General features: G+C 40.4%; 1 protein-coding gene and 1 long non-coding RNA gene across 2 annotated transcripts; both read right to left on the reverse strand.

Moving 5' to 3' along the window:
* Positions 1–4,797: 4,797 nt before the first annotated feature.
* unkl (unk like zinc finger) lies at positions 4,798–21,097 on the reverse strand. The gene is made up of 4 exons (XM_031573447.2): positions 20,988–21,097; positions 19,056–19,265; positions 10,987–11,163; positions 4,798–6,081 (listed from the first exon to the last, which is right to left on the reverse strand). The coding sequence occupies exons 1-4, from the start codon at positions 21,050–21,052 to the stop codon at positions 5,934–5,936; spliced, it is 600 nt and encodes a 199-aa protein (XP_031429307.1). The 5' UTR covers positions 21,053–21,097; the 3' UTR covers positions 4,798–5,933.
* Positions 14,006–19,046, reverse strand: LOC116221827. The gene is made up of 2 exons (XR_004164299.1): positions 14,829–19,046; positions 14,006–14,236 (listed from the first exon to the last, which is right to left on the reverse strand). It is a non-coding gene; the product is annotated as an uncharacterized LOC116221827 (long non-coding RNA).
* Positions 21,098–25,059: the final 3,962 nt, after the last annotated feature.

The raw sequence follows: 25,059 nt of genomic DNA on the forward strand, positions 1-25,059 counted from the left end.
TCACATGGGATTCTGCGCTCTCGACTGGCTACTTCTTTCAAACTGCTTGGACACCCTCTCCATCCCCGCTGTCTGTTGGCACGCTAAAGTGGTTGAAATCCTGAAACCCAAGAAACCGGCTGATGAACCAAGAGCTACAGACCAATCTCGCTACTCTGCATCACGTACAAATATATGGAGAGGACTACCCTGGCGTGCATCAACGATATTGGCGAAGTACACAAATTTCATCACCCTCTGAACCTCGGCCCTCGCCCCGGTATGTTCTGCTCCTGAATATGCTGCTGCAGTCTGGGCCCACAGTACTCACACCAAGGCTGTTGACGTGGTCCTCAATGATGCTATGCGCCTCATCTCTGGGACTCTGAAATCTATGCCAACTGAAATGCTTCCCGTAATCTCAGGAATTCTCCCTGCGAGCATCCGGCGCAATTATCAGGTTCTAAAGCTGGCAGGGAACGCAGTCAAGGAGGATAGCCTGGTCCCTCCCGCACTTTGCTATCAAAGCTGCAGCGCTCCGCAGGCAAGGTGGACCCTCCACGTCTTGTAGCTCAAAAACCACTCTGCACACGTTCATCAAGTCCCCCTCCACAGAGCCAAGCGGCCACTACCTAAGCTGCAAGGCCTGGACTCGCTTCAACTGCGTCTGCACTGGATGGGGAAGGACTCGGTCCTTCCTCAAGATGGTTGGTGCTTGTAAAAATGACTCATGCAAGTGTGGCGCTCGGCAGACTATCCCTCCTCCAGGAGTGCCCAATCTTCAAGCCACCCAATGGGCTAGACGGTCTCCTTGCTCTTGACCATGCTACCACTAAGTGGCTGGAGGATGCAGACATCCCAGTCTGAATTGTGAAAGACGAACGACGACGACGAGCTGTTGCGGGCTACATACAACACATGTTGCACTGTGACAGTGAGCCTTTCCAGATGCTAAGTACAACGTGCGGAACATGTTTGCGACTGTCACCAGCCAGTTGTGTGTTGTTGTTTCCTGCTGCTCAGGATCTATGGTTGGGCAGTTGTTATATTGGTTAGTTTGTGTGTTCCGTGAGAGGATTGGCCACTGTGGGAAGTCCCACAATAGTACAAGGTATTTAACATCTTTTCCAATGTATAACTAAAACGAAATAATAATAATGACAATAAACTTTGTGTAAGCACTTGAAAGGTGCTGTACAACTAAAGTGCTTTTTAAGATATGCATAGCAACTACAAATAGGCCAACAACAATATAAAGACCACAGCCATAAATTAAGAGAACAAATAAACAGAACATTGTAAGAAGAATGCACACTGTCTCTGCATTTGTTACAATAGGTCTTTAAAACATTTGTTAGAAATGTTATGATGATGTGATTTGTTATGATGAACATTTTTATACTTTTTAATTCTTTTACGGTGGGTTTGACCAACGCTGAGAAGGACTGAAAGAGAGGTGTAAGTATGTTGGTGTTGTTTACTGAGCCAATAAGGAGGACATCTGTTTTATTAGAGTTTAAATTGTATGACATTGAGTCTCTGACTTCTGCTTGACAGCAATGCATTACAGTGCAGAAATCATATCTAGATAATTTGGTTTAGCGGAGACATACAACTGTGTGTCATCAGCATAGCAGTGAAAAGAGTTCTACCTGAATAAATTTGGCCAAATGGCAATAAGTACAACAAGAATAAAATAGGACCTATTACTGACATTTGAGGTACACAAGAAATATAAAATCACCAATTAGGATAAAAGACAGAGATGATCACCCAGTCTTTTAATGTCAATCAGAATGTCAAGCTGGACATTACAGTTTGACAGATATATAGAGACCAAACCCTTCCATTTCAACAACTCAAAAATCAATATGGTCTTTCATACTCATCCTTTCTAACTTATGCTCAATTAGCATCTGTTATTAGTAAGAAATGTAAAGAGGGAACCACGCCTGCTTCATGTTCGGAATCAAAAAAGCAAGTCTATCATCAGGTGTGGTCTCAGATAATAATGCATAAATATTAAAGACTGCCCCTAATGCCTACTCTCCTGTCCAGATGGTCAGCATGACTTGAATACCTCTCTGTCTGCTTCAATGAATTTCGGCTGTTTTCTTCTAAATGTGTCAGATTAAGGATTATACAATTCAAAATTCTTAATAGGGCATACATCACCCCTGTCACAAAATCCAAGATGGACAAAAAACACCAAGATCTATGCTGGCATGAATGTGGCAAGCGAGGTACATTATTACACCTGCTTTGGGAATGCCCAGCTGTAAAAACACTCTGGTCAGAGGTAATAGCATTTTTGTCTGAGTCTTTAAATGTAAACCTTCCAGTTGGTCCCAACATATGCCTACTGGGCCTTAAGCCGGATAATGTTGTTGGAAGGACTGCTGTTCAGCTCTGGACAATGGGTTGTTTGGCCACAAAGAGACTCATCCTCCTAAATTGGAAGGAACGCAAACCAGCTTGCTTCACTAAAGAATCATGGCTGAGGGACTATAAGGACTTGCTGAGCATAGAGTGCGCAGCTTCTCTGCTGGGGTATTCGTAGGCTCTCCTGTTTCATGTTTCATAGTAACTAACTTATTTCTGCTTAATGTCATGTCTATGTAATAGTCTGCTGTCTTAAGGTGTCATCCTTGCAGCCTTCCCCCATCCCTTGTTGTGTCCTGTCAACGGTTTGTTGTTGTTGTTGTTGTTCTTGTACATGTTTGTAGATATGTGTCTCATTGTGTTTTTATGTAAATAAATAAATAAATAAATCAGAATGTCAAGCTGACTAGCTCACCAGTAGACAGTGTAAACACCCACCCCTTCATTAGTTGTGCTATTCACATGCTAAAGACTTAATTTCCCGTGACTAGGAGGGAGATAGACCATGCAGGAGAAATTCCACTGTAAACAAAACTTCACAAAGGTCCAAGTATAATTCCCTTATTTTGAGGCAAGCCCTGCCATTTGGAAGTATATTGTAGTAGATATGGAATTCCATTAAAGGAGATGTAATCCACTCGTGTGTGTGATTCTTGGTTCCAGACAAAACCGTCTAATTTGGCTTCTGTGACAATGATGTCAGGGGGATAAATTCCACAAGGAGAGTTGCGTGTTGTATAGGGTAACATTTTTATTGTTTTATTTTTTGAGTAGGCCAACTTTTTTTTTGTGTAACATATTTGTAAGTGGTGTTATGGCGAATAGCAATAATCCACATATTCATAAACAACGAACAAACCTTGCATTTCTGTGTGCAGTTGGTAGTGTTACATGGCCAGTCATGAGTATTTCTTTCTTAGTTTTCTGTGTGTGCGAGTGTGAACTCTGTGCTTATCCATACAGTATAATACACTTGGACGGTTATGGAGTGTAATTTGTGTCATAATTTACATTTGCATGTGTAGGTATATAGTGTATACCGCAAATAGTGTGGAGAGTAGGGCTGAACGATTTGGGAAAATAATCTAATTGCGATTTTTTTCCCCCAAATATTGCGATTGCGATTTAATATGCAATTTTTTTATTTTATCCAAATTTTTTTCCCAACAAATTGTAATGAATGATTTAAATATGACCAACACAATATTAGATACATTTAGTGTAAAATATTATTTCCCACATTTAAAATTTGTATTTAACGGCTCATTACAGAATCAAGAACAACAAATCAGTGGCTTTGCCACTGTGCATTTAAGTAATTTAAACAAAGTCATTGTAAGAATAAACACAAGGCATGCACTTTTTAAACACTGTGTGCAAAATGTACCATCTAAAGAAAAAAATAAAATAAATAAATAAATAAATTATTGTTTATTATTACCCAACCTGAACACATTCTACCGGGGCACCATTGAAAGCATCCTGTCCAGCTGCATCACTGTGTGGGGCAGTTGCTGCACTGAACACAGCAAGAAAGCAATGCAACGCATAGTGAACACAGCTGGTAAGATCATTGGTGCCCCACACCCTTCCTTGCAAGACATATACACCACCGCCTCACCCGGAAAGCTACCTCGATTGTGAATGACACCAGCCACCTCGGACATAGTCTGTTCAGCCTCCTACCCTCTGGAAGAAGGTATAAGAGCCTCCGTTGCCGCACCACCAGACTCAGAAATGGCTTCATACACCAAGCTGTCAAGAAGCTAAATTCTCTCCCCCCACTCCCCCCAGCCATATCCTCCAGTCTGACAGGAAGCTGAAATCCCCCCGCCCCCCCCTAAATATCACTCAGGACTCTGCAATTTTATCACTTGTATTACGTTTAAAATTGTATTACGTATTTATAGTATTTATATATATAGTCGTTATAGTATTTATATATATAATATTTATAACCACTGTAGGTGAATCTTTGTTTACTTAGTATTAGGAAATGTCTTATCTGTTGTGCCTGTGCACTTTTATATGTTTCACCGTGGGAGAGTGGGAAACGTCCTATCGATTCCTTTGTATGTCTTGACATGTAAAGAAATTGACAATAAAGCTACTTTGAATTTTGACTTTGACTTATGAAAAGGTTACGTGTTAGGATGGAGAGGGGTTTTATAAGCCCCTCTGCATATGCATGCGTCAAGGGCATTAGCCCTCCCTCTGATACTACGATGACATCAATGTTAAATGGCCATTTATTTGTTCATATGAACGGAGTGATTGAGAGATTTTATGCGTATAGCATATCCCAAGACCTTTGACTTTGGAACCATGGTTTAAAGTTGTTTAAATTTAAAAACATATCACAGCATGCCAAAAGCACAAAAGTGCGTAGTTCCAGAATGTTGAACATATTAATTTGTTACGTTTGTTCTGGAGTTTAAATGAACCGTCACTTCATAACAGAGTTACAAATTAGTGAACAGATGGAAGTACAAAGAGTGAAAACATGTTACATATCTGAAATAGCTAGTTACACTGCACTGATTTAACAAAGCTAAGGTCACAGCAGACTGGAATATGCTGACTTGGCAACAAGAGATACGGAACTAACAACGGGGCTTGGCCATAGCGACCATCCATTTAGAATTAGTAACGGCAGTTTAGAGACTAGTATCAAAAGGCTATTCCAAAGAAGAGACTAGCAAGAAACTGAAGATGTCTTAAAAAGGTGTCCATTCTTCACCACACACCAGCTCTAACCAGAATACGAAGAGAAGCAAGAGGGATTCAATGATTTAAAGGATTCATCTCGTCTAGTAGTGCAATTGCTTTGTCAATAATCTTGATTGGTTGTAGGCTGTTACTTTAGTACAATAAGGTAATGTTAGAGGTTTATGTAAAGGGATGCAATATACAAAATGGAAACATTTCTATTGCATATTGCGTCTTTGTGAACTGTGAAAAGTGCTATATAAATGTGATGTATTATTATTATTATTATTATTATTATTATTATTATATAAGCTTTATTACAAAATACATCATGTTTCAAAATGCGCTAATTATTACATAATAACGTGACATTTTATGACATTTTAGAGAGTTGCAGCATTATTACATAATGTGGAGTAACAAGGTACAGCCCTGGCTAAGGGGGGTTTTGTGTGTCAAACAGTGCATATCAGCCAGGACGCCTGCTTTACTTACTGCATACCCTCCAATCCTTAATATAATCAGTTATCTACTTTGAGAGAGTATTTTGAAATTGTTCAAGCATAACAAACTCATGAACAAGTCACCATAAATAGACAGACTAAAGGCTGCACACCAGCTATGTCTGTTAAACCTGTCCATCTTGATTTCATCAGGTTGCTGCCTTTATGCCATTGGCAATATGTCTCAGGCACAAGTCTAAAAACTTTTTGTTTCCATTTATTGGCCATGTATTGATTTGGTGACCTATGAGTTTAGCACTGTGTTATTACAAGATTACACTTGAGGGAGAACAAGCAAAGGATCACTGCATTCAGTAAGAACACACCTATGAACACAATCTGTTTGAATTTGAATCAGAATCAAAAACCCTCACCCTGCCAACGAGGTTCTTCACTGAGGGTCTTCTCTATCATCGCCTGGCTGGCCAGGACTCCTGGCTGCAGGTCAGGGATCCCGTCTCCAGAACCCAGTTGCCCGTTCTGCAGGGCCTCTTGTGCCTGGATCTCTCTGTGAACACATTGAATACATTCAGGTAAGTTCTCCATTTCTCTCAACACATTCATTGACATTTACTCTATCTGAGGACAAAGATATTGAATTAGTGAAATTTGTGAAGTTTGTGAAAACAGTGACGGTTTTGTATCCAACAAATGTATCAGTTTTGGACCTGTACACGTTAGTGCACAAATATGTATAGGTCCATATGACAGCATTCAGATTAAACTCTTGAGTCAAATAAGTCCCAGATCTCTCTCTGGGAAAATCCAACCGCCCTGATGGCATATTACTCTTGACCTTCTTTACAATTACGGCAATCATGACAAACACACGTCGCACTGACAAGACACATTCATTGCTTTTATTTCTCAAGCTCAATTTCAAACAAATCTTAGCAGATAAACGACTAGCTAGCCATAAAACATGACTTTCATTAAACATACAGGAAAATTAGCAGGTAATGTGACTGCAAATAAAATATTTTGGCACATTACAGCAGCAGTAAGAAGTTTTTGTGTAAAACCAGTGAGCTAATGACCTAAAAGACAAGAGCCTTTTGCCAATATAGATGTTATGCTGTGTTTGCTTTTCTTATATTTTCACTACAGAACTACAAAGTGCACAGCAATGAGAGCTCGTGAGAACAAGAAGAGTAACACACTGACGACATGACCATAACGAATGTCAACGATACCAAAACTAGTTGCCTAAAAAATATATCAAAGTGGAAAATTGCTACATACAGTTCCTTTAAAGTGTTGCTCCCAGCTAAAAGAGACCTGTCTTTTGTAGCTGATGGTAACTTGCTCTGTTCACGAGCAAAAAGAGGGAACTAGATGAGACAGCAGCTTTTCAAGCAAAGCCAGGGCAATGGATGAACTGGCATGAGGAAGATCAGCTGGAGAGAACCTTGGGCTATGGACGCTATCCGAAGACGGGAGCTGCAAGATGTGTTTGGGTGTTGGATCATTCTGTCTGGTTGAAAAACTTCCCTGACCCAGGGTTGCCACACATGGAGGCATAATCTGGTTTTAAAATCTTCATTTTGCATGTTTGAAAATGAAAATTGATGTTAACTTTTTGCCAGTGAATGGCAGGGACAGAAGAATTTTTTTTTCTGCGAGGGGAAGAAAAGTGGACACCAGGAATGTACAAACAGTACTGGTTAATGGGGCAAAGTGTGGAATTGGAGATTGCTGGCTGATGTCGAAAGACAACTTGAAGTTCCACAGTGTATTGTTGTGACAGAATACAACACCATGTCTGGTTTATAGCAGAGTGAGAGTGTACTGTTTTACTTTAAGTTAAAAGTAAAAGTTCCCTTTGAAAATGCAACTGAGGAAGCCTTTGAGAGGAGGACGCTAGAGTAGCGTAACTGGTAGCGAAAGTGAGGGAATGAGGTTGGCAAGCACACACAAGACCAGTGAAGACAGGTGTCAACCACAACACTTCTATTGGATTTTGGTTGTCAAGGACAGTCACTCAAATACAGTTGTCTGAGGCTGCTGAAAAAGTAAGCCAGTGGTTGTGGCTGAGGTGCTCGCAGACTACTTGGAGTCGTGAATTAACCTGAACTAACACCGAGATATGTGAAATCTTGTCCAGGTCTCTCTTCAGGTGTATCTGTTGTTGTCTATTGTGGGGTGGGGGGGGATCTTAAACATCAGACACCACTGTTGAGCCTAGAAACACTTATGAAGGAAGGTGCTAGGTAGTCTGAGTGGTTACTAGGGTGTTGCTAGGTTGTCATAGTGGTTGCGCAGGCATGTGTTCTTGAGTATTATCATCATCATCATTATTTATTCAGGGAGAATTGACTGAGCACTTTTGCAGCAATGCCCTGATTGAGGGTACATAATACAGATGAACAATAAATAAACAAACCATAACAAAACAAGACAAAATAAATAAACAAAACACATTAAACAACTCAGAAATTAAGTATTAAAAAAAAAAAATAACCTAAAGTAAAAATTACACCACTGTTGAGTCTTCAGGGGGGTATTCGTCGTAGCTCGCTAAGCGGTTAAGTGAGCAAATTTTCAGGCTAAGATCAAAAACGCCCCTCTTTTTGGTTCGTGGAAGCAACTTTCGATAAATCACCATAGTAACATCAATTAACACTAACCTGCTCCAGCGCAGGCTAACTTAAGTGTAGCTGGATAAGCTTGCCACACCCCCGGAAAAAGGAGGGATCCCATTGACCAAGGACTGATATTAGATAGTTAGATTAGCGTATTCCATCATGAGTTCTTGTATGAGCGCTACCGATTCAGCCGACAAGGAATAATTAATTTACAAGACCTTCTCGAGTCATTTATTGCAAACACCACAGTCGAACATTGATTGTCTTGCGCTTTTTTGCGAGTGGTACATTTTTGTAGTGTCGGTGATGCGGAGAACAAAGCACTCCTAATTATATGAGTGTTATTAGTACACCATAGCATATCATTATTGTAGAAAATGATTAAGGTGGACTCATGATAAGAATAGAGGGAAATACACACAATTTATTTTCACTGCTTCAATTTATTGCATTTGTTATTAATACATTTACATTTAGTCATTTAACAGACGCTTATATTCAAAACTACACTGAGGAAGGAGGTGAGGGGATTCGAACATGCAGTTTCAAACCGGTAGAAGAATCCTCTTTACCAGTTCAAACTTGCCGTCAGGTATTGTTACATAGATATCACCCTATAAACATCCCAACACACCTTGCTCTCACAGCGGTGGCGGTGTTGAATTTTGCCATGATTATGGTCTTGTATTCTTCAGCCCTTACGACGAACAGGGCCCTGGAATAGCCGTGGGTCTAATTAAAATAAACACTTATGAAGGAAGGTGCCTGCTTGAAAACCCCAGTAAAATGCTCACAAAGGCAGCTTTGCTGATGTTGTATCCTACTGCTCAGGTTCTATGGTTGGGCCGAAATTGTGAGGTACAGACAGCGCATGTTGTACTGAGAGCACCTTAACGGATCCCGAGTACAACATGCAGCACATGTGGCAGCTGTCACCAGCTAGTTGTGCACTATTGTTCTGGTTGGGCAGTTGTTATATTAGTTATGCTTATGATAGCTTACGCTATCTAATAGTGATGTAAACTGTTTCTTGTGCCTATTCGATCCTATGATTCGATGACCAAGATGGCGGCTTGTGCACAACGCGAGGCTCAGCGTCTCTCCAGATGTTGCAAATTAGTTGCTATCTGCCTATTTGTTACAAGTCTGTTGCACTCACCCCCACCATCAGGAAGTGCTTTGAGAGGCTGGTGCTGGCTCACCTCAAAACCTGTTAACCACCCACACTGGACCCCCTACAATTCGCCTACTGCCAGAATAGGAGTATGGAGGATGCTATCTCCACGGCACTACACTCCGCCCTTTCCCACCTGGACAACAACAACACCTATGTGAGAATGCTGTTCATAGATTTCAGTTCAGCTTTCAACCCCATCGTCCCCTCCAAACTGATCACCAAACTCACTGACCTGGGCATCAACACTTCCTTCTGCAACTGGATACTGGACTTCTAAACCAACAGACCCCAGTCTGTTAAGTTAGAGAACCACACCACCTCAACCCTCATACTGAACACCGGCGTCCCACAGGGCTGTGTGCTGAGTCCTCTCCTCTACTCCCTCTTTACCTACGACTACACACCTGTACATGGTTCTAATGCCATTGTCAAGTTTGCAGACGACACAACGGTGGTTGGCCTCATCAGCGAACAACGATGAGTCGACCTACAGGGAAGAGGTCCAGCACCTGGCGGAGTGGTGCGCCGAAAACAACCTGGCTCTCAACATCAAGAAGACCAAAGAGCTCATTGTGGACTTAAGGAAGACTAAAGGTGGCACACATAGACCCCATCCGTATCAACGGGACAGAGGCTGAGCGTTTCGCCAGCTTTAAGTTCCTGGCAGTCCACATCTCTGAGGACCTATCTTGGACCCTCAACACCTCAACCCTGATCAAGAAGGCACACCAGCGTCTCTACTTCCTGAGGAGACTGAAGAAGGCCCATCTGTCTCCTCAGATTCTGGTGAACTTCTACTGCTGCACCATCGAAAGCATCCTTACCAACTGCATCTCAATAAGGTATGGCAGCTGCCCTGTTGCGGTCCGGTTAGATGCTAAAATGCATTTCGTTGTCTCAGTACTTGTACTCTGTGCAATGACAATAAAGTTGAATCTCATCTTGAATCTATCTATTCCAGTGGCTCAATTTGTTAAGGGCGCATTCTCATCAAAATATGCAACTGCCATTGGACAATTTACAATATGTCCCGCCCCCATTAGAGCGCTACCCTCTACCATTTTTTAGATAATGTTGGTGTGCCTTTATCACGTCGTCAACAACATTGTATTAGATTACACATACTTCATATTCAGGCTGAAAACGCGGACAGTCCTTCAGCAAAACTAAAATGTCTCATTCTTTTGGTTATGGAATCGTTCGTCTCCGATGTCACAATAAATACAACTATGTAGTCATATTTGTGTAAAATCTTGTAATATTACTCTACCTTGTCAGTCGACATGCTTCTTTGGCTTCTGGCGTTGTCTTTGTCGGTTCCATATCTTTCAGCTTGTCAACAAATACACGTGTACCACTGTCCATTAGGGGGTCCCAAAGCGTGATTTGTATTTACGACAGTGGTGTAAAAGTAAACTACACTCTGCAACTTTAGGGGAGCTCAGTTGCAAAAATGACCAATTTTCGCATAATGGGGCTTTAAAAATATAGTATTATATGACTCTTATGGACTGATCCTGTCATTCTGGAAAGTGATAAGATCTTGAGTGACCTTGTAATTACATGTAAATTATGTTAAATATTTACATAATGTCATACACGTAGGCATCTGAGTCTTGTTTAAATGCTCCTACTTCAGAACTATAATTACCTGATGTCATAGACGGGTGGCCGCAGATCGTGAGGGCCATGGGCGAAGGCACAGTGCAGACCATTTTTCATGCAGTGGCCACGACTGTCTGTCTCATGGATGCAACTGCCAGTTTTATAGTAGCGCAGATGGTACTTGCGCTCTGTGTCACCAGTAGTTCTGTGTAAGTATGGGCAGCTGCAAAAAAGGAGGGTTCAAAAGTTTAGAAAGCATCATCATTTATAACACGTACAATATTTGATTTGATGATACAATTATGGTGATGGTCATTACGGTCTGAGGAGTGTTAAGCCAGTTGCATAAAACGGAAGAATTTGACATGTTCAAGTGTAGAATGATTTTTAAATTCATCAACTTCTCCATCAACTCATGAAGCACACAACACATAAAGCTTTATCATAGGCTACTGTAGGTCTACATATGGCAGCAGGCTGCAGAAATCAGTGTTTCCCTAATATGCATTCAACAGCAGGTGCCCCTGAAATGTATTATTCATGATGAAACGTAACATTGTTGAATAAATAATAATAATTATTATTATTACTATTGACATAGTTAGATCAGGTCAACCCATTTATTAATTTCTGACGGGACTAGAGGCACTGCACGAGTGTGGATATCCTGGCACAAACCCACTCAGACTCTTCACCGCTAGCAATCACTCTGCTTTTGATATATTTTAACCGATGAATTGTACGACATCAACTTTCTTTTAATTCAAAGCGAGACGTAAGAATGTCAGGCAGCAATTCTAGAACATTACATTTTTCAGTTTTCGAGTCAGGAAAGGAAGCAAATATCCTCCCTGACTCAACTTGGCTGCAGAATGACAATATGCATTGCTTGGCCACGCTTGATGCTGAAACTTCAGTTGGAACTATTTTTCGAAGCGGAGAATAAATAATCTAAATCAAACGACAGAAATCAAAATCTGGTGTCATCAAACTCAATTAGATGGTAGTAGAACGGTAGTATAAAGGCAATATGACACAGAAATCACAGTCAGTATTTGAAAAGGTTGTACATATGTACAGTACTGTGCAAAAGTTTTAGGCAGGTGTGAAAAAAATGCTGTAAACTAAGAATGCTTTCAAAAATGGAAGTGTTAACAGTTTATTTTCATCAATTAATAAAATGCAGTAAATGAACAGAAGATAAATCTAAATCAAATCAATATTTGGTGTGACCACCCTTTGCCTTCAAAACAGCATCAATTCTTCTAGGTACACTTGCACACAGTTTTTGAAGGAACTCGGCTGGTAGGTTGTTCTAAACATCTTGGAGAACTAACCATAGATCTTCTGTGGATTTAGGGTTCCTCAAATCCTTCTGTCTCTTCATGTAATCCCAGACAGACTCGATGACTTACAGCATTTTTTTCACTTTTACCTTTGCATCAAAATAATGCAAATGTAAGTGCCAGTTGCAAAATGCACTGTCATATTGCATGACCAATTTGTACACTGCGGTGTCACAGCTATTTACCTCAGATAATTGTATGCACTAATCTTCATGTAATCCCAGACAGACTCGATGATTTACAGCATTTTTCACACCTGCCTAAAACTTTTGCACAGTACTGTATCTGTCTAAGAAAACTATTTGTTTGATGTTCACCAGTTTGGTTTTAGAGCTAACCACAGTACAGAAACTACCCTGGCCTGCCCTGAATTGTTAATGATCTTAAAATGAGTCTCTATTCTGGTACTTCTTGACCTTAGTGTAGCCTTTGATACAGTTGACCATATAATTCTGGCTCAGCACTGTTCAGGCCTGAGAGGATGGCTCTCTTTTTACTTCTTATCTTACTGGAAGATATTTCTCTGTTTCTATTGCCAACTTTAAAATCACAATCGACATTTCATATGAAGTCTCTCAGGGGTCAATTGTTGGCCCACTGCTGTTTAATTTGTATATGCACCCAATTGGGTCCATCATTCTGCAATACACAACATTTCACATTACATTTCATCATGTGCTGATGACAGTTATACATATCTGTTTTACCCAGTGAATCCAATACATTGCTGATACCATAATTTCCCGGCTATTAACTATTACATTTGTACATTGATTTTGCAAAATGTCTGCAGCCTTGTGGGTAAAACTCTGGTGTGTCCTATACATGGGAATGCATTTTTTTTCCATCTGGTAGTTAGTAAGGCGCACAGTAACTCGTTACAGCGTGAATGGGTCTCTTCCTCATACACATCTGAAAATCAGATAGATAACACATTTTCATTCACACTCAGTCACACACCACATGGCATGATGTAACGTTCAATAACCTGCTGTTAATACTAGGGTGCGGTCAATACACCGTTTTTTTTTTTTTAAATAAAATGACATAAAACACTGTATTGTAGTTTATATACGGTATGGTTAATAGTCGGGGAAATATGATATTAAAATCTGAATGGCCTGATATGTTTTTAATAGCTAAATGAGGACAAAACATAGATTATTTTAGTAGGCCCCAAGGCACCAGATTCACTCACTGTTAACCCCCGCCAGTAAAATCTTGAGAGCATGCCAAAAGCTGGTTCATGCTTTTATTTCCAGGAGACTAGATTATTTTATTGCACTTTTTACTTGACTGACAAAAGCAGGTGTTAAATAAACTCCAGCTTATCTGGAATGCAGCCAGAGTATTAACTAAAACCAAAAGATTTGAACACATCACCCCATCTCAACTTCTCTTCTCTTATTATTGTTTTTAACTCTTTGAATGGCTTGGCTCTTTCCTACGTTGCGGACATGCTCACTGAATACACACCAGTCGAATCCCTTAGATCATCAAGCAAAGGTCTCTTCATTGTATTTAGAACAAATTCTAAATTAAATAACAGACAACAGCATATCTTTTGTTTTAGGCTTAAAATGTGTGGTTAACAGGTACTCCCTTATTCTAAAATCAGTATTTTTGTTATTATTCCCCCCTTTTTTATAAAAACAAAGTACCTTTTTTCTTATTTCCCTATACCTTCTTATCTAGTGGGTTGTTATCCCATCTTATTTGTTTTTATTTATGTAATACCTCCCTATCTCATGCGTTTTGTAATGCCATGTATTTGGTTGTTGTTCATATGGTTGCACCTATGTGCCCCATGTGCATGTTCTGATAGATAGATGGAAACGACAAGCAATATTATTACAGGGAAACAGTGTGCTACTTGAACAGAGTTGACATGTGACATGACTTCAATGAACGGCCTAGCAAATTCAAAAATGATTTGGGCTTAACGTCTCCCTTTGCTGTAGCCTGGATGCCAGACGAACTTAGCCACGCCCACAAATTATTTGGTCGGGAAGTTCGGTCTGGTGTCGCTCCGTTGGGGAGAAATTATCTCCTCACAAAAATCTGTGAGGAGATATAGACCAATCAAATTGTCAGGGCGGGCTTTATACGATGATGGACAGATGATCAACCCTAACGTAATCAACCACGTCACCAAAGAGCTTTTGGGGTGAATTCGTTTTCAACAAACATGGCTGCCGTTGGAGAGCTGAAATGTGGAAATTCGAGTCTGTTTTAGAAGACATTGACAGCACATTCATTTTGAAAGAGGAACAGAGAAACGCGATCAAGGCATTTGTCGATCGAAAAGATGTTTTTGCCGTCCTTCCTACGGGATCCGGTAAAAGTTTAATGTATCAGCTGGCCCCATGGTCTACGTTATGGTCATACTACGTTGCTCTGATTGGTTGTAGGCCTATCCAATTGAGCGAAGAGGCCTTTTTTTTCCTAGTTCGGTTGAAACACGCCCCATAATCACAGCCCAACGGAGCGGTCTCAGACTCATATTCTGACTAGAATTATGAGTATGACATCGTCAGGCTACCTTTGCTGTCTTGAAGTTCATAATTTTACCTCTACACACACTGCAGTAGACATGTCTATTGTATTTTGGGCTACGTGTGTTCCAGTACATGGTTGATGTAGCCGGGGGGTTGTGAGTAGCACAGTCCAGAAGGTAGGTGAATGCAATGTTTTCTACAGTCACTGGATAAATGAGTTGTTGGTGGTACACTTTGAAATCGTTCATTGTGTGATTTAAACCGAAACTTACGTAAACAGTCAACACCTCTCCTCCAATCAATCACTGTAACTGTAGCCTGATGTCACCTGAACTACAACCCCTGATTTGGTGAACAAGACTCAAAATCACCTAGAGTTAACTCTCTCTTTCTCCCCGCTCTCGCAAGGGAGCTGCTACTTTGTCTTTCTCCTTGTTCTCTCAGGAGAGCTGTCACTCAAGCTCTCTGACGTAAGGTCCTCCTTTACCGTATGGTCTGCTCAAGGCAGACACACCTAACTCTCTTTCTTACAGTAGCGACTGCCTAAGATTTCTCGTAAGCCAAGACAACACACTGCTAATTGAGAGTAAACAAGTTTAGAGCTAGCGGCTGCAGCAGAAAGTCTGCTAGCTAACTTAACAACAGGAACGAGCAGAGGAAGTTATTCCAAAGACAACAACAATGCAAGCTGAACAAAAGGAGCAAATGGTTCCTCCGACCTGTACTGCACAGCAATGATGACATTCAACATCAGAGCTACAACTGTTTCAACCCGGTTCACCCAGAAACTCTTCAGCCTGGCTCAACAAATATCAGAAATCGCTTTTCCCCCGAATGACTAGTAACTTCAATATAATAACTGGGCAAACATATAGCTAACCTAGCATAGTCATTTAAATGGACAATCAATAGACTGTTACACAAAGGATTACACAAAGACTACTGGCCCGATTTTCATGACACTTGGTGGAAAGGTGGTGTAGCATGCCCCAAGGAAGACCCCATTACATTTTGGACCGGATCCAAATCACAGGGCAGATCCACGACTTTGGTTTCACTTTCACTAACATTGTGAGATACGCATTTGGCCTTGGCGGAGAACTGCACTCTTTAGTTGATGATGTGACAGAAACTCACCATGGAACTACATAACTGCATCACTGAAGTTAGCCTGCCACTAAAATGTCTTTGCTACTACCATGCAACTGTAAAACTGTACATGTAACTGAACATGCTCGATTTGATCAAATTCTTATTCAGATTGCTCTGCATTGATTTGATCTGTTAGTAATTCTGTCACTTTATAGACTATCAAATGTTTCCCAAATGTGCACACACACTAGGGATGCAACAGTAGAGTGGGCCCACAGTTCAGTACATGTGAAAACTTTCTATTCTGAAAAATGGTTGAAAAGGCCTTGTTTCTGTCTCTAATAATAACACTATGTACCGTTGCATCCCTAACACAGACGCACAAAGCAGAGCTAAACTGGACTGGTATTTTAAAATGGGGTTATATGATATACTGTTGATGATTACTTATATATTTATTGCATATTTGTGGATCATGTTTTGTGCATTTACAGATAATGTTGAGACATATACATTGGTTGTGAAATGACCAACCAAGTGTGCCATTCGACATGCCATGGTACGTTCAAAGAGTATCACAAAGTGTTTAAAGTCCTACAATATTTACAGTATTATTATTGTTAACCACTATGATGTAATACAACACTGTTAAAAGCATTTTGTTGTCTTGTGGTTGTTTTTCAAATTGGTTTTATCGGTCGACTAAACCATCCGCTACAAACCATAACTATTTTCATCCTTTGTGTTTCAACAGCACAGCTGATTTTAGTTAAATAATACACGCATGAAGGCTTGAGGGCTATCTGTTGATGTATTCTTGCAACACAAATTCATGCGTGTGCATGTTTTATATAGATAAATGAAAATGACAGCAATATTATTACAGGGAAACAATGTGCCACAGAGTTCAAAGGTTCATTACTTTAATAAACAGCATAGCAAAAACATATCCGTAACAAACTACTATATATGGACTACTTGTTTACCAGTGTTATACAAATAGCTGTTGGTGTGTAGGCAAACACTGTTTTAAAAGCATGTAGTGCATTGAAATGTTTCAATGACAGAATCTCACAGACTTTTCAGAACACAATCAGAGTATCTTGTACCTTGGTTTGCTAGAATGCAAGGGTGAGTTACGGGCTTAATGTTAGTGACTGGGCATTTTATGTAGCTTTGAAGTCGAACCACTAACCTGATAAATAATTAGTGGAAATGTTAATTTCTTTACTGACTTTTGATGAAAGTTTGTGTCTATAAGGCTAGGTTTGAGCATATTTCTTGACACAAATTAAGGTGCCGTTGTTGGGCCTAATTAGCTCCCTAGCAAGGGCTGGCTAGCTTCTTTAATTGGTCGTTTACTTATTAAAAACCAAAACAACAGTGTCAAATGTCGGATCTATTAACTAAAAATTTACTGAGGTGTTGTAAAGGCTACATAATAGCAGATATTTACACACAGACTTGCCATGGGATAACATTAACTTGACTGGCTAGCAGCTTGCTTGGTAGCTGTGCTATGCAAATCTGATTTAGGTTTAAAACCATCTCCCTTTGCTCGAGCAAAAATAGAGTATCAGACAGGTTCGCATATGATGGAAGATGTGATTATTTTCACCTGAAATTGCTTTAAAAGTGCACGTTTAAACCCTAAAATAGTTTACTTATTTTTTTATCTAACTTTTTGGTCACTAAACAAATAGTCATTGAAGGCCTAACCACAAAAACCACAGCCTGCCACTGACGTCTAGTAAAGGGCATCACAATTGATAGGGTATCCAATGAGGAGGGGGCTAGGGGGGCTTAAGTCCCAGAGCTGGCAGCACCCTGGTTGACAGGGAAAGAAGGCCTACATCAGTTTGGTGTAAATTTGTAGCCCATTCCTTGCGTTACTTCCATGTGTGATTGCGACACATAGGCTACAAGTAACTGGGTATCGGACCGGTATCAGGGAGCCTACTCAGTTGATACCACACCTCTGTACTCATAGGTTTACTTGGTGTCGGGAAAAGTAACTAATAACCTACCATGTAGTAAAATAGTATAATACAAATCTGTTTTCTGCGATATCCGAAAGCAACCAAACTGCTTGTAAGAATAGGGAATTATCTCAGACGAGAAATCAACTTGCTTAAGAATTAGCTAACCTACTTAGGCTACTGTGACTATCCAACGTATTCTTTCCGATAAATAAAAATACGGAGCTGTCAAAACATTGTTGTCAAATCCTTCAGTCCATCTGAAAGGAAAGAAATGCATGACAGATGTCGGCAGTCTAGGAGTATTCCATTATTAGCAAATCGGGTTGGCAGACAGAAACCTGTTGAGCTAGTTTATTTAGGAGGCACAATATCAGTTTTAATACCAGCAACTTCAACATCTTAAAAGTGCCATAGCAACAAGTATGCTGACTTGATGAAAGCTACCAGCAACAATGCTGTAAAGTGCTGGGAATTAGTGAGATTTTGGGGCATGATCCCACTTTTCATGCAGTGTTTGCTGATTAATTTGTTGTCTTTCAGATATTTAGTTATTTATTGTTCACCAACGTGTGCATCTTTCCATGATATATTTAACTAAAGATATCTTTAGACTTCAGGTGATTTATTTGATATCAAATTGAAGTGCAAAATGCACACCTTTACAAAAGTAACAAAGTGATATATTTACTGTAACTGTAAAATGAGTTATTGATATTTTGCTCAGTTAGATTTCTCAAACTTCAGTAAGATGCACAGTGATATTTATGATGACTTGCAGTCTGTGCTTGTTTCTACATAAAACATTGTCTTTTTTATTTGGGCTAGTCCAATTCATTTCGAGCAACCAAAATCGGAGGAATGCCTGCCCAAGGGCTACCAGGGATTTAGAAATTTTGCGGGCCTTGATTCAGCTTGCTTTATCGAAATTAAGCATAAACACACCAGATGCACTGTAGGCCATCTCTTTCGCTTGATCTGACTGATAGGCCATCGATATAGGCCTTTTTAAAAGTAACAAAATGTAGTTCTTTTCTGCAGTACATAGCTCATTTGCAATGATTTGCATTGATCTGTAGCATGTTGCCAACAACGAAACTGATTCAGTTTGAGAATCTTGACATGCCACCACAAAAACCACACATAATAAACACAATCTGAATAGTTAAAATATACATATGGAAACATTACGATACTCACTCATCCCCATCAGGACAAATGCCTGTGGTGTCATCATACTTGGTGCAGTATACATCTGGACTATAGTTGAATGTTCCATCTCTTCTCCTTATTGGTCTCCTCCTTCGCTGGTTGAAAAAATGCCAATGAAAACATGTATATGGTCTGTGCTGTGTGCATTTGTGCTGCAAAAAAAGAGGGCACTGCTCCGTCCTAAATTCCTTTAAATATCTGCAATGAAAGAGAGAATGTTGACTGTGAATGATGGCCGTAAAAACATAATTAACTATCTACTTGCTTACTAGCACAAGGTACTGTAACCATAAAGAGACCTACCTTGGCTGGCAAGCTATAGGGAGGTTACTGTGCACATCAGAAAACAGGACCATTAAGTACAGCCTTCATTGTTCACTACAGTACTAGTATCATGATTTTCTTCTATATCCTCACTCCTAGACTGTAAACAGCTTTGTTATGAAATGGTTCAATATGAATAATTGTCCAATTGCCCAGGCTGAGTGAGAAAAGGGGAAAAGATTGTAGAGCAAAATGCTATGTTACATTTGTTCTGACATAATCAGAAAATAGCCGAGCTGAGACGAGCAGCAGGAACCACAGCTTTAACCAACATGCCATGAACCAGTCTGACCCAAAGCTGGTTGCAAAATGTCGTACTATTATATTAAAGGAGCATTCTGCTATTCTAATCCCATACAGCCATAAATAATCCCAGACAATCAACACACTGCATTATAAACACAGAAAGGAGGGGTGCTGTGCTCAAATATCAACAACCTTTCTCCCGAATCACAGACTGCATCTTTAAAATGAATTTATCTAGGGTTCTCGTTAGTGGTGTACCTCAAATGGAAATACATTATCTTCCCAAATGTAAGCTGATATATTACAGGGATATACACCAAGCTTCAGGCAAACTGAGAGTTAATGATGTTCTGGTTACAAGAAATGTAAGGTAACGTCAATTCGTATTATATTACTGGTGGCACCACATTTACTATATCCATGCTTTCAACCACAATTAGTTGTTGATTACATTTGTTATTGTCAACAAATACCTTTAGTTAGTAAGAGGTAAGCTAAAGTAAGATGGCTACCTAGCAAGGTTTTCTTATGTTGCAATTTTCCAGGGTAAATCACAAGGCTAGCTAAATAGCAAACGTTGCCTATGATGGATAGGTTAAAACGACTGTAAAGGGAACTCGTGTGGCTATGTTTAAATACTATGTTAAAATACTTTTCCGGCAGGTTAATACTATCTGGTTAACTTACATCAGCTAACTAGACAACAAGTTGCTAATGTCCAAGGTTCATTGGCCTTATAGTTGGCGCTTCTTAGACAGGTGGTTTCCCAAAATGGAAAAAAGTAGATGACGAACGAGGTTTGATTAGACAGCTAAATTCATATCTTAATTGATATCTATTTCAAAACCAAACGTTAGCTACTTGGCAAGACAAGTTTGCTACCCACAGGACAAGTCAGCCAATCACTGTCTAGTTGGCTTATAAACTAATGTAAAGTTAACGTTGCCTATAGCTAGCACTCGTGCTACAAACTATTAAGCAAAGGCAGATCTAGGGTGCTATGGCCAGCAGATTGTTGTTCCAGTTGCCTTGCTCTTACTCCAGTTTGTCCATGGAAAATGTTGATGTAGGTAACATAAGTTATTGAGCAGAAGATTATAATGACATAATGGCTCTCTGGCGTAATCGGGATAGTAAACACAATAGGTGAGGTTAATAGCTTGTAGATTAATAATCTAACCTTCGGAAGAATTTACAAAAGGAAAGCCCCAGTTTTATAGCGTGGGGCGATATTGTTTGCCAAATTAGGGTTACACGTGTCATTTTACATACTAGCCTCATAATTGCAAACATACAGTTTTCCAATATCGTCTATTTACTTCCATGGACCATTCGCTTATCATAACTTACGTGTAGTGGGTTGGTTTCTCGGTTTGAGGAGAAGCACTGGCCGCCGTTTTCGAAACCGACGGCATCTTCAGTCAAAACAATAAACTGCGCTTGCGCGGGTGTGATGTACACCACTGGCGCTCATACTAGAAACTGAACAGCGCCATGGAGAGCCATACAGACGCAAAAGGAGTACGACTTAAAGAGACAGTATGCAACAATTTGCCACTTTTTGAAGCATGTTTTTACAAGCAAAGAATCATCTTCAAATTAGTCATGTGAAGGACTGACAAACACACTCTCGTTACAACTAGCCGCCTGATGCAGTCCTGTGGTCCGGGGAAGCACCTGATTTCCATTAAGGAATTAAAGACTCCCATTGTCTTTTCAATGAACCTCTAGAAGCATGAAATGCAACTGAATGTTAGGAAAGTGAAATTTTAGAATAGGCCTACTATAGCTTTCTGCCACTAGTTTGAAGTATCTTGGTTACACATACCTAAAGCATAATAGGCCTACATAGAGGTTGTCTACAACCTGTTACATTATATAATTTTCTCATTTCTTTTTTTTGTCTTTTGCAGTGATCATGTGTCGCATTAAGCATACATCTAATGGGGCAAGTCAAAGTCCTTATAGGCTAAGTTGAACATGATATGTACAAAAAAAAAGCTGGGTTCAGCTGATAGGCCCACACTGCTAAATCGTCTGGAAAACCTACTATATCCAGACCATACAATGATACAAGAAATGCTACATTTGGATATAAATAACTAAGTTAGATCAGCGTAAATATCAATGTATTAATATTGAAAGAAAATGGTACTACTCCAAACTTGAGCTATTCATCTGGCATGGAAGGATAGCCTTCTACTATATTTCAAAAAGCACTTTCTGATGCGATATCAGCCTGTTATTCTTCATTGATTGAAAACAAAAACAGATTTGTTTTTAACACCATTTCTAGACTAACAAAAAAACACAATGTCATCAAACATTCTGTTCCTATAACCTGTTGAATATAGCCCTTCTTTTAATTTAAATTGTTGTTACTTGTTATATGTTATAATGTTATATGTTATTTTTGTTATGTTATTTTTTTTTATCTTGTATGCCGTCTACTGCGTAGATGTTGCCTCCCAAGTCATAAGAATTTCGCTGCGCTGAAGCTATTTGGTGCATGTGACAATAAGAACTTTGACTTTGACTTTTAAAAGCAGATGAGCCCCCACCCCCTAATAATATACAAAAAATTTGAGTATCGTGGAAAAGTTCATTTTTTTCTGTAATTTAATTCAAAGTCACACCTTCATATATTCTACAATCATTACACATAAAGTGGCATTTTTACGGCTTACAGCTCATAGGAATCAAAACTCCAATATCTCAAAATATTACAATAAAACATTTCGAATAGAGATATGTCGACCTTATCATCATCTAATTAACTCAAAACACAAAAAAGTATGTTCATTTATGCACTCAATACTTGGTTGAGGCTCAAATTACTGCATCAATGCGGCATGACAGGGAGGCAATCAGCCTGTGGCACTGCTAAGGTGTAATGGAAGCCCAGGTTGCTTTGATAGGGGCCTTCAGCTCGTCTGTATTGTTGGGTCTGGTGGATCTCATTTTCCTCTTGACCATACCCTATAGATTATCTATGGGGTTCAGGTCAGGCCAGTTCGCTGGCCAATCAAGCACAGTATTACCATGGGCAGAAAAAACAGATACCAGTCGTTTTGGCACTGTGAGCAGGTGCCAAGTCCTGCTGGAAAAGGAAATCAGCATCTCCATGTGGACCAACACCAGCAGATGACATGGCACCCCAAATCATCACTGACTGTGGAAACTTCACACTGGACTTCTCAAGGCTGCGGTCATCCCTGTTGCTTGTGCACTTTTTCCAACCACACTTTTCCCTTCCAGTCAACTTTCCATGAATATGCTTTGATACAGCACTCAGCACTTCTTTAGCTTACCCTCCTCATAGAGGGTGTCAATGAGTGTCTTCTGGACAACTGTCAAGTCAGCAGTCTTCCCCATGATTGTGATTGTGTTTACTGATCCAGACTGAGAAATTGAAGGCTCAGGAAACCTTTGCAGGAATTTTAGTTAATTAGCTGATTGGAGCTCTTCTCAGGTTGACATTTCTGTACTTTAAATTCTTTATTCTAATATTTTGAGATACTGGATTTTTGATTTCCATGAGCTGTAAGCTGTAAACATGCCACTTAATTTTTTAATGATTCTAGAATATATGAGGGTGTCACTTTTTGAAAAAAATGAACTTTTCCACAATATTCAAATTTTCTTGGGATGCACCTGTATATCATCACACATCAATACCAATGTAAAAAGGGCCAGACTTCTTCTTGGTGAGATTGGGTAAGGGAGCAGCAAAGCCGTTTTTAATAAACTTCCTATAAAAGCGTTGCACCTCCTTGACAGACGAGGGCTGAGGCCAATCACGGACAACCTGTCTTCTTGGGATCCATTAGAAGAGTCCCCTTGGACAGGACGAATCCCAAAAGAGGACACCTCAGAGACATGGAACTCACACTTCTCGGGTTTGACGAAGAGGTTGTTGTCAAGCAGACGCTGGAGGACGGCTCTGACGTGATGGACATGTTCATCGAAATGTCATCCAGGTAAACAAAGACAAAACTATTTAACATCTCTCTCAGCACCTCATTAATGAACGCCTGGAAAACAGCTGGTGCATTAGTTAACTCAAACGGCATAACAAAGTACTCATAATGACCTGTAGGTGTGTTGAAGGCCGTTTTCAGCTCATCTCCCTCCCTGATCTGGACCAAGTGGAGTTAAAAAGCAGAACACATTAAGGGTAAGGGGTAACGGTTCTTCACAGTGACTTTGTTCAAGCCCCGATAATAAATACATGGCCTGAGGCCACCATCCTTCTTTCCAACAAAGAAGAACCCGGCACCGGCAGGGGAAGACGAGGGGTGAATGATTCCGCCTGTAAGGGAGTCCTTGATATACTCCTCCATAAATCGAGTCTCGGCAGGTGGCAAGGAGAATATTCTTCCTCGCGGATGGACGGACCCTGGAAGGAGATCAATTGCAGTCAAAAGGTCTATGAGGGGGCAGGGAAGTGGCCCTCTTCTTGCTAAAACTCAACTCAACTCAAAACGTGGTACTCGGAAGGGACTCAGGACAACTCAAGAGAACTTGTAGGCTTAGGGACTGGGGGCATAGCTCTAGAGAGGAGACAGGTAGACTTGTAATTGGGACCCCACTCAACCACAGTTCCAGAAGACCAATTGATGTGAGGGCTGTGGTGAGACAACCAGGGGACTCCTAGCACTTCAGGGAACTCGGGAGAGTGAATAAGATTAAATTGGATCTTTTCATGATGACTCCCCACAATGGACAAAAGGACAGGAGCGATAACATGGTTAACAGTACCTCTCCCCAAGGGTCTTCCATCGAGGGCGGTCACTGTGAGTGGATGGTCCAGGCTGGTTATGGGCAGGTGAAGTTTGTTGGCAAGAGTGAGGTCCATGAAATTCCCAGCAGCACCAGAGTCTACGAGGGCCTGTAGAGGGTGTTGTTGGTGCTCCCAGGTGATCGGAATCTGCAGGCACGAATTAGAGGCTGAGGGAGTAAAGGTCGCCCCCGTCACAGTTTTTGCTCTCCTGGACGGGTTGGGCTTTTCCCGCAAGCTCGGGACATGAGAAGCGAAAATGGCCTGGTCCTCTACAGTAGAGGCAACATATCTCCCTCATCCTGTGGTTCCGTTCGGCCTGGGAAAGGCGGGTTCCGGCTAGCTGCATCGGTTCCTCAGGACAAAGGGGCTTACTCTGGGGCTCTCAAGACCACTGTATCGGGCTGAAGGCTGAAGCAGTTGATGGAGATAATTTACACTGTTAATTACTTAAGAATGTATGAATCATGTGCTTATGAAATGGCTTTTCTCTGTGTGTGTGTAACTTAGAATATTAGGTGCCACTTAGTCTGCATATGTACAAGAGCATATTTTGACCAGAGGTGATAAGAAGGTTCGAACTGTTCTTCTTCCGACCTTGCAAAACTTCCATCCCTGCCTCGGACGTGAGAAATCCACCAC

This window comes from Clupea harengus, chromosome 1 (genome assembly GCF_900700415.2).
Source record: "Clupea harengus chromosome 1, Ch_v2.0.2, whole genome shotgun sequence".
In the NCBI taxonomy this organism is placed as follows: Eukaryota; Metazoa; Chordata; class Actinopteri; order Clupeiformes; family Clupeidae; genus Clupea; species Clupea harengus.

Coding starts and splice junctions, on each gene's coding strand:
- unkl (XM_031573447.2), bottom strand. CDS start 21,052: ATGCCGTCGGTTTCGAAAACGGCGGCCAGTGCTTCTCCTCAAACCGAG. Junction 19,266..20,987: donor GAGAAACCAACCCACTACAC/GTAAGTTATGAT, acceptor CTTTCATTGCAG/ATATTTAAAGGAATTTAGGA. Junction 6,082..10,986: donor CCACCCGTCTATGACATCAG/GTAATTATAGTT, acceptor ATGTGTTCACAG/AGAGATCCAGGCACAAGAGG.